The following is a 9,649-nucleotide window of genomic DNA, read 5'->3' on the forward strand; positions in this document are numbered from 1 at the left end:
CGCCCCTTCCTAGAGAAGCTGACCGTGATCCTCAAGATTGGCCACCAGGGGGCGCCAACGCGCAGGTGGATCTGTCTTCCTCCCAGTGACACCCCCATCCAAGCGTGTTTCTCACTCTCTCTCCATCTTTTCTCTCTCTCTGGCTGGCGCTCTCTCCATCTTCTCTCTAACTCATTTTGCTCCCTTTCTTCTCTCCGATCTCTCTTTTTCTTATTTTTTTTTTTTTAAAGAGGGGAAAGCAGAGTGAGAAATAAGATTACAAAATGCCACTCGGATTGCAAGGAGGGGGAAAGAATTGTCTCTGTCCCTTGGCTTCAGCCCTCTCTTGGTCCAAAGAGGTGCGGGGTGGTGGTGGGGGTTCGGGGGAAGTCTAGAGCGTGCTTGAAATCTCTTGACCCTCCGTATTCACTTTGGTCCCAAGAAATTGCTCGCGGCTGCCGAGGAGCGCTGGCGGAGGGCAGGGGGTTCCCGGAGAGTCCCAGGGGGTGGATGCAGATGCGGGGGTCGGTACCCCTCCGTGCCCAGCCGAGAAGCAGCTGCCGGTTGAGTTCGGACTCGAGAGAGAGCCCCCGAGGGCGCCCCGCGCCGCGGCCGCGTCGGGCGCTTTGGTTTCGGGAGGCTGCGTCCCGGGCGCGGGGGTGGGGGGGGCGTGGGGGGGTGGGGACGGCCGGGCGGGGCCCCAGGGCCGAGCGCGGGGGGCGGGGGGCGGCCCGGCCCGACGGCCTTACCACACGGCGGCCTCGTTGAGCTCGGGGTTGGGGTGCGACAGGGGTCCGCTGTAGCCGCTGGTGCCGCTCATGGGGAAGGGTGGGCTGGGGCCGCCGCTGAACACCTCGCCGGGCATGGGGTGCAGCGCGCCCGGCAGGCCCGGCTCGGGGCTCGGCGTGTCCGGGTGCGAGATCATGTCGGTGAACCTGGGGTTGTCGGCGGCGTGCGGGCCGGCGAGCGGCGGCTCCAGCGCGCCCAGCGGCGTCGAGCCGGGCCCCGAGGCGGCCAGGAAGCTCGAGTCGGCCGGGGACTGCGCCTGCGACGGCGGGCCGTGCGCGAAGAAGTCGTAGTTGCCTCCCGGCGCGTAGTAATCGCCCTGGTAGTCTGCGGACGGGACGGGGCGGGAGAGGGGAGAGTGAGAGATGCGAGATCGCCGAGGGACTCGAGGGACCCGGCGGAAGAGACTCGGGGGAGGGAACCCGGGGAGACGAAGGCCAGAGACGTGGGACGTGGTGGGGGCCACCGGGACAGGACGTTAACGGGGGACCGCGCGACACTGATTCGAGCTTAGAGAAAGACCCGTGGAGAGGCCCGCGGAGACCAAGGGAGGCCGGAGGGGCGGAGGACCAGCCCCGGAGCTCGTGCTGGGCAGAGAGACAACCAGAAGTACGGAAAGGCTACACTCAGGGGCCGGGAGAGGCTCAGAGACGATGAGGAACACACAGAGAGGTTCCTTGACAAAGAGAGACCGAGGGGAGACGGCGGTGGCGGGAGGGGCAACACAGTGACGATTCCTGACAGTGTCTTAGAGTTGGTGAGAGATACACAGAGAGCGAGAGTCACGATGACTGCCAGATAAGGAGACAGGGAGAGATGGGCAGAGGACAGGGTGAAAGGGGGTTGGAGAGGGGATGCAGCAGGGAGCCCCCAGACTCAGAGTCGGTGTCAAGGCAAGAAAAGCGCCTCAGTCACCGAACCCACGGCTGAGCCGGAGACCCGGCTTTATTCGACTAAGGCAGAGACAGTCTAGGGGACGCAAAGAGAAAGATGAGACGGCCGTGTGGTTAGACACACGGGAAAAACCCGGCAAGAGACCCAGGAACGAGACGGAAGGTCGGGAGAGACAGAGGCGCCCAGAGACGCGCGAGATGAGTCAGAGAGACGGCCAGAGACGCTGGGGCTGAGAGGCCGGCGAGAGGAGTAGGGCGGGGATGCAGGGGCGACGGACGGAGACCAGAATGCGAAGGGACTGAGATCGGCCCGAGACCCCGTCGGGGAGAAGCGCGGCCGGAGCGCCGAGGGGCTGGCGAGTCGGGCCCCGGCCGCGGAACCCTGGACTCGGAGCGCGCAAGGCGGCCTCAGCGCCCTCTCCTTCGCCCCCTGCGCCCCGCCGACCTGGCGCGGCCCCGTGCCCCGCGTCCGTCCCGGTGAACGTGGGACTCCGACCGTTTGTCCCGGCCTCACCTGGCCTGGAACGGAGAAAGTTGAGGCCCAGACACTCGGGAGAGGGGAAGAGGATGAGAACACTCGCCGGGCCACGTCTAGAGTTCCCTGTGCCTCGGGTCCTCCAGGCTGACCCCGGGCGGGTTTGCCAGGACCCCAAGGTTTTGGAGTATTTAGGGACATTGAGCTCTTTTGATAAACTGATGATAGCTATGGGCTCTCTCTCCGGAAAAATGCACAAATGCGAATTCTGCCCACAAATTCAGGGAGCACAGGGGCTCCAGATGACACGCTCGCCCATTCTCAACAAAGTGTTTCTGCATCAACCGTGTGACCTCCTCCTAGAGCCCCCTTTCCCGAAGTCCTTCCGCACAGCCTCTTCCCCTCCCCCTGGGTCGGCCCCGAAGGAGTGGGGTGTGGGAAGCCAGGAAAGGAGCACCGTGTAGCCCGCACTCGTGACAATAACCCGCTTTGTACGGCGGGAAAACCGGTGCGCCCGGAAGCTGGGGTCTCCTCTGCAAACCTACGCCTCCTGCTTAGTGTTGGGGGTCTGTCACCCGGGCGAGTTCTGGACGCCCCCTGCCGCCCCTTCCCTCTCCAAACCCCCCCTGACATCAGTCCAAATGGGGAGTGTCTGGAGGCGGGCTTGGAGATGGTTTAGGCCGCAGCTAAAACGGTCGCCAATTACTTTTTAAAAACCACTCGTTCCATTCTCCCCGTAAGGGAGGAGAAAGGTTGGAAGCGGCGAATTTGGGGCCCCTAAGGGACGGGGATGGGGGACGGCCACGGCGCCTAGCAAGCCGGCTAGCCAGGGAGGGCCTCGGCCCCCGCGCGGAGCGCGCCGCCTCCGCCCATATGGCGGCCGGGCCGGAGGTAATTGGAACAAACGCCGTCTGAAAAGCGCACAAAAGCCGCAGCTGGGGCTTTGTCCGCGCTCCCACGGGGAGCCGCCGGCCCCGCCGCCCGGCCCCTTTCTCGCCCGCTGCCGGCCGCCGACGCCGGGATCTCCCAGCACGGATTAGGAGGGGCTGCCTCCCTGGGATTGGGGGGTCCTCCCCCCATTGCAGGAAAAGAGGGGCCCGCGTGTCCGGGCCATCACCCCATCCAGCAGCCACGCGGGATTGGTGAGAGGCACACTGGTCCTGGGGGAAACCTTGGTTAATTACCCAGGCGGGGAAAAATTCCGGACTGGTACCGCCCCGCCAGCCTCCCTGCGCCGGGCGGAGATTTTGCGCTCAAGGAGCCAAAGATAGGTGAAGAGAGTTGGTAAGTAGAGGCCCCAGGACAAGTCCACCATCCCAGCTGCCTCTGGTGTCTGTAGCCCCCCAACCTGGGCCCTGCCATCTCAGTCTCTCCCGAAAAAGCAGAGCACCACATTTCATCCACAATTTCTGGGGCCCCTGGCCAGGCCAGAAGATCTAACCTCCCAGGCCTGCGGATGTACCAAGGCTAGTCATAGGGTTCTCTTACTTTCCCTTCTGGGTCTGCCTGGGCACCTGGCTCCTGGCCCTCCACATTGCCACCTCTCCCCAAACTGGGCTACTAGCCTCCGCCCCTCCTCCCCCAGGCTGGGCGGCACTGAGCACAGATTCCCCTCGGGCAGAGGTATTCCTGGGGGCTCCCCAAATCCAGAGGCTCTGGAATAGAAGGGGAAGGTGCCTTCCTAGAGTCCACAGGTCTGAAATGTGTAGGATGGTGAGTCAGTGCAGTAGTGCCCCGAAACAACTGGGTCTCAAAAAAAAAAAAAAAAAAAAAACCAACAACAAAAACAAAAAACGAAAAACGGAGGTGAGGGAGTCAGAAGAGGTAATCCAGGAAGGAGAGTGAAGTAAGTTAACATGGTGGGGTGAAGGGAGGAGAGAGGAGGGACGGAGGAAGGGAAGGGGTGACCTAAGAGGAGATTTCACCCAGGCCTGAGCCTCGTAACACCAACCATGAAATTCCTCTGTGCAAAAGCAGGCTCCTCGCCCTCTGCAGCCCCAAAGACAGAGAATGCATAACTGGGTTGGCTCAATCCTTGCCCACCCCAGCCCTGATGAACCCCGGTGCGCTTGAAGCTGGAGGGTGGGCGGGGGCCCTAGTCCAGAGCAACCGCCAGCATCCGGGCTAACCGGGCCAGATGCTGTGCACACAGTCCCCGTAGCCCAACAGGAGACGCAGACTTGGAAGACAGCAAGGGGGCAACCCCAGATGAATCCTGACCCCTCCATCCCTACTGCCGGTGTTGCCCTCCAGTGCCTGCTTTCCTGCTGGTGCCAAATACACCAGGCCGTGGGCCAGGGCAGCAAGGGCTGTGTATCCGGTTGGGATGCGGTGCATGCAGAAGTGCCTGACTTGGTATGACGCGTGAGAGTGCCAGTATATCTAGGCGTTGGGGTATACCTGTGCTGGTTGCGGGTGATCATGTGTCTAGATGCGTGTCCCCGAGGTCTCTGAACTCGTGTGGTCCTGCATGGGTGAGTGTGTCACTGCTTTTCTCACGTGTTTATTATCTGTTGGTACCACTGCATGGTTGAGTGAACCCGTGTGTCTGATTTTCTGTCCAGGAAGTATCTGCGGGGGAGTATACCTGTGTTGATGCGGTAGAAGGGAGGGAGGGGTCCAGGTGCAGCCTGAGATCATGGGCTATCCGGCCCTGCACCCTCAAGCAGCACTGACCTAGGTGTGGGGCACCGCGCCCTAGGCGGTTGCTTACCTCCGTAGTAGGTGTACGGAGTGGACCCCAACATCTCAGACTCGTCCAAGCGGCCGCCCAACGGGCGCATGCGCCTCGGACTCCGGAAGAAGGCGTGTCTCCGGGCGCCCAGGGCGCTCAGCTGTTTCATCCGGCGTTCTTTGGACCGTCGGTTCTGGAACCACACCTGGGACAGAGGAAGGGGTTGTGAACTCTGTTCCGGGTCCCCTTCTCTCCCTGCCCGGGCCACCCCCGCTGGGTCCTAGCGCCTCCTCCGCACCAAGAATGCCCTGAGCCGGGGGCCGGGCCGGATTAGCCCAAAGGGGTGGAGAGGGGCCTCGGCGAACCAGCCAAGGATGAAGGATTTCGCGGACCCGTGGGGCGACTCATAAGGACTTGGGCTTCCTGGTCCTCGGCCCATCCGCGGCCTGACGGCTTTATAAAGGCCCGCCGCCCGGCACGGCTCTGGTCTCGGCCCTGCGACTCCCCAGCCGGGCTCTGTCTGTCTGCCCGCGCGTCGGGCGCAGGGAAGGAGCACGTGAAGAGCATCGCCTCTTTCTCTGCTCCGAGGACGGGAGGACAGGAAAGGTCCTGTCCTTTAAGCGAGGCTTAAAACCTTCCCTGAAAGGGGCGGGGGTGGGATTCAGAGACGTGAAGTGACCCGCCCAAGATGACGCCGCCGGAAGCCGGCAGGGCTAGGCTGAATATTTTGGCTCGGAGTGTGACCAGCCGGCCCGGATCTCCGGCGCACCGTCTGCCCCTAGAGCGGGCTCGGCGCGCTCCTAGCCAAGGAGGCTGGGTGGGAGGCTCCTCCGAGCTTCACAGCTCGCGGACGCAGCGGGGCTGCGGAGGGGTGACCCGGCCAGAGCCGACCCGGGCCGCACCTGGATGACGCGCATGTTGAGGCCGGTCTCCTGCGCCAGCTGCTCGCGGATGTGGCGCGTGGGCTTGGGCGTGGCGGCGAAGGCGGCCTTGAGCGTCTCCAGCTGCTTGGCTTTGATGGTGGTGCGCGGGCCGCGCCGTTTCGTGCCCGAGTTCTGCTCCTCGTTCTCGTTGTTGGCCGTCTCCTTGTCCGACGACGTCGAGTTGTCCGTCTCCTTGGGATCGTCCTGGAGTGGGTCCTGGAGGTCCGGGGACAAGCTGCGGTCTGTACAGGACGACACTGCGAGAGGACGGAGCGGGAAGGGGACAGGGTGTCAGCGGCGGCCCGAGACCTCTCCAGTCGGGTAGCCTGTTCCTGCAGGCTCAGGCCACCGCCAACCCCGGAGGGTTCCCTCCCAAAGCCGGCGACAGCCCCTCCCCCAGGGGCCCGGCGCCCGCCCACTCCCTCCAGGCGGGGCTGGGCCTTTGGAAGCGCCCTTCTCAAGCCCTCTCAGCACTTTTCAGCTAGTGCTTGGGAAAGGGGAAGTCGCGCTCTCTGGAGAGCCCGGCCCTCTAGGAGAGGGGACGGGAGGAGGGTACAGATGCCCTCCGGGCCGGGGATCTTCCTCTCCCTTCTCTCTTTCCTCGAGACCCCAATTAGTGTCCTCCCAGCGCAGCTAGAAATTACCAGGAGCTGAAAAGACTCGGAAAGGGGAAATTGTGCGGTTCCAAACTTGGGGAGGAGGGCAGCTTGGAAGGGGCTCCTGAACTGGAAGAGGGCGGGTTAGAGCTGGCAGTGTAGGCATCCTGGAAGGCTGGCTCCAAACGCTGACTCTCTTTCCCAGCCCCCCGCACCTCCCCGCCACCTCGACCTGCCCGGCGCGAGCGGAGAGCTCTGAGCCGTGCACCGCGGGCACACAGGGGGCAAAGGAGGGGTGTGCAGGCAGGCCTTGGCTGGAGGGCGCTGGGGCCTGGCCTGGGGAGGGGCAGGGGGCCTCCTACCTGAGTTGAGGCTACCCTCCTTGAGGCTGGACGAGCTCAGGTAGTCGTCCTTGCACACGAACTTGTTCTCGTCGATGACGTAGAGCTCCTCGCCCGTGGACAGCTGCTTGTTGCAGACCATGCAGGTGAAGCAGGTGAGGTGGAAGACTTTGCTGCGGGCCTTACGCACCAGGTCACTGGGCGAGATGCCTTGCGCGCAGCCTGCACACTTAGTGCCGAAGCGCCTGCAGACACAGCAGGGCCTGTCACCCAGGGCCAGCCCAGTGTCCCATCCTCCTGAAGCCCTGACCTCCCACCCTGCCCTAGCTTCTGAAAAGCCTCCGTTTCCACATCTGTCAAATGAGATCCCAATCCTGTCCTCCCTGGTCAGAATGCAAGACATGAGACAAATATCCAGGTCCGTTCTTGGGACTGGGACTGTCATGCCTCGGTCAGGTTTATTTGGACTCTGCCGGGCTCCCAGCAATGGGCGCCACAGCCTTCAGCCCAGCAGACGGCCCGGAGCACCTCAAGTGGCGCCCCTCCCCCACCCCACATCGCTACCAGATGGGCCGGGGCTGCTCCTGGCAAACTCTGCTCTGGAGGTTGTGAAGCATTTAAAGCCAGGCAGGCCGGGTTCGGACCATTTCTCGGCTTTGCCTCCTGGATCCTTACCAGTCTGCTGGGGTCCAGGTAGGGCCAAGGAGCCTGGCTGTCGGGTCCTAGCGATGGAGCTGGGGGGAGCCCCTCTTCTGAGCTGAACCTTAGCAGGAAGGAGGGAACCTTCTGCTGGCCCTCAGGCAGGCAGTGGGAAAATGCGACCGGAAGGCGATCCCAAACCTGCACGGCCAGAACCCGGGCTCTCTCCAATGCCACCTTTTCTGTGTTCCTGGTCTAAATCCTCTTCTCTCTTCCTTGAGCGCTGGGAGACGGCTGGCCTCCCCCGAAATGGATGGTGCAGACCGGCACTGGGAGGGGTGAGGTGCGGGGGGAGGAGGAGGGCGAGGGCCCAGGACTCTGGGGCCCCCACGTCTCCTCGTACCCACGTCTCTAAACAGGGCGAATTTGGGTGACGTTGATGTAGTGAGGGCATTAGAAGCCATAAGTCACTCCTGGCCTCGTGCGGCAGCGTAATTGGCCACATACACCTTATCAAAAATCATTAGGTGCTTTGCAAGCACCACCACATTAGGGGCCTTGGGCCTCTGGGGCCGAGGAGTTTACACGTGTAAAGGCGCGTCTGACCTTTTCTCCTATTCAAGTTCCCTAGTGCCAGGTACTGGGGCTGGTGAGCAGCCTTTCTCCAGGGCGTTAATCACGCCCCCCCCCTTCCCTCCACGCAGTTGGCAAAGCCGGGGGAAGCAGGCAGGGCTGAGCTGCCATAAACCCCACAGCCTTCCAGGCCGACCTTCGGCGTTTCTCAGCTGGGAAAGTGAGGCTCAGGGAAGTGATCTGCTGTGACCTGCCTGAGGGCGCCCGTGGGCAGCAAGGCTGGACTCTGGAGGTCCTGATTCCAGCTTCCATTTCATTTGTACTTTCAACAGAGGAGAAAATGTTTAAGGAGTTGATGGGGGGGAGTGAGGAGAAGATTCCCTGCCCCATCACCAGGGGAGGCCTTTCTGGTTGAGTCCCCTCAGGAGCTGGGAAGTTTCTGTTCGTCCAGAAGCACTCTGGGGGTCCCACCTGCCTGGAGCCCAGCTTCTGGACTCCGCATTCTGCCTGCCCCTAACTTCGCAAAAATCCTTAGTCTCTCCGAGCCTGGCTGGAAGCTTCCACCCTTGGGGTGGCCTCAGCTAGCAAGAGGCAGAGACGGATGGGCAGCAAGTTTGTCAAGCTTCCTCCCCCTGGCCCACCACCGATCCAAGCTGGCCTGGAAAAGCCAGCTACAAGCAGCCAAGCAGCGTTCTTCTCACTCTGCCTGGGTTCAGGCCCTTGTTGGACCGAGGGCAGGAGGACAGTGGTGGGCTCCCCGGCTCCCCATTGAATCTGGTGGGCCTGGGAGGCTGGGATGGGTTTCGTGGTGTCCCCTTCCCCGGCGCCCCAGCGGAGCGCCTGCAGGGCGGGCGCTCGGGCAACAGGGCGGCGCGGCTTCTTACCTGAAGAAGTCATTTTTGCAGTAGAGCTTGCCCTCGCGCGAGAAGCACTTCTCCGAGAGGTTGGTCTTACACTCGCAGCACTGAACGCATTTGATGTGCCACGCGCGGTCCAGCACGTTCAGCAGAAAGCGGTCGAGGATGGGCCGCTCGCAACCAGCACAGTGCACCATCATAGCCCCGCGCCCCGGCGGCTCGGGCCGCCTTGCCCTCCCTTTGGGCCCCCGGCCCTCGGGCCCCCTGGCCCCGCCGCTGCTCTCCGCCTCTTCTCTTGGCCGCCGCCGGGCGAGTCCGGTCCGAACCAAGACTCAGCCGGTCAAGTCCTTGGGTGATTGCTGGCCTGGCGCTGGGCTGCGCTGGGCGGGGTGGGGAGTGGTGGCGTTCACAGCCTCATGCCCCGGGCCGCGCGCCCCAGTGTATCTTGGGTGGCCGCGGGCTTCGCCTCTGCCGAGCGGCTTTCCCGGTGGCGGAGGCGCCGGCACTTTCCCCCACTTTCAAGCGGTTCCTATCCTCATCTTTGTCTGGCCGCCGCCTAATTCGCGCATCCTTATTCAGATTTGGTGACGTGGCGAGGCACGTAGGGGGCCCGGCGGCCAATGGGTACGCGGTGGCCATGGCAACCTCTTAAATTTATAGCATATCTAAATTGGCTACAGCGTTGCGGTCCGGACAGAGCAAAAAAAACAAGGCATCAGTATTGTTGAGTATTAGCTTGTACCTGGTTCGGAGGCTAAGTAAGTATTTACCTTCCGGTTTGGGGGCTTGGGGCTGGGGGCCGCGCGATCTGAAAACTGCGTCTCTCTTCTCTCTCTTCGCACATATTTGGGGGGCTGGGGTTCGAAGGCCTAGCGGGAGGGGGACTTCTGCCCCCTTCACAATCCACGGAACT

At 62.8% G+C, this 9,649-nt stretch overlaps 1 protein-coding gene across 1 annotated transcript; it reads right to left on the bottom strand.

Moving 5' to 3' along the window:
• Window positions 1-227: 227 nt before the first annotated feature.
• Window positions 228-9,282, bottom strand: LHX5 (LIM homeobox 5). Its single transcript, XM_065890008.1, has 5 exons — window positions 8,764-9,282; window positions 6,689-6,912; window positions 5,710-5,987; window positions 4,847-5,012; window positions 228-1,092 (listed from the first exon to the last, which is right to left on the bottom strand). The coding sequence occupies exons 1-5, from the start codon at window positions 8,934-8,936 to the stop codon at window positions 725-727; spliced, it is 1,209 nt and encodes a 402-aa protein (XP_065746080.1). The 5' UTR covers window positions 8,937-9,282; the 3' UTR covers window positions 228-724.
• Window positions 9,283-9,649: the final 367 nt, after the last annotated feature.

The sequence above is a fragment of the Phocoena phocoena genome, chromosome 13, assembly GCF_963924675.1.
Source record: "Phocoena phocoena chromosome 13, mPhoPho1.1, whole genome shotgun sequence".
Classification (NCBI taxonomy): Eukaryota; Metazoa; Chordata; class Mammalia; order Artiodactyla; family Phocoenidae; genus Phocoena; species Phocoena phocoena.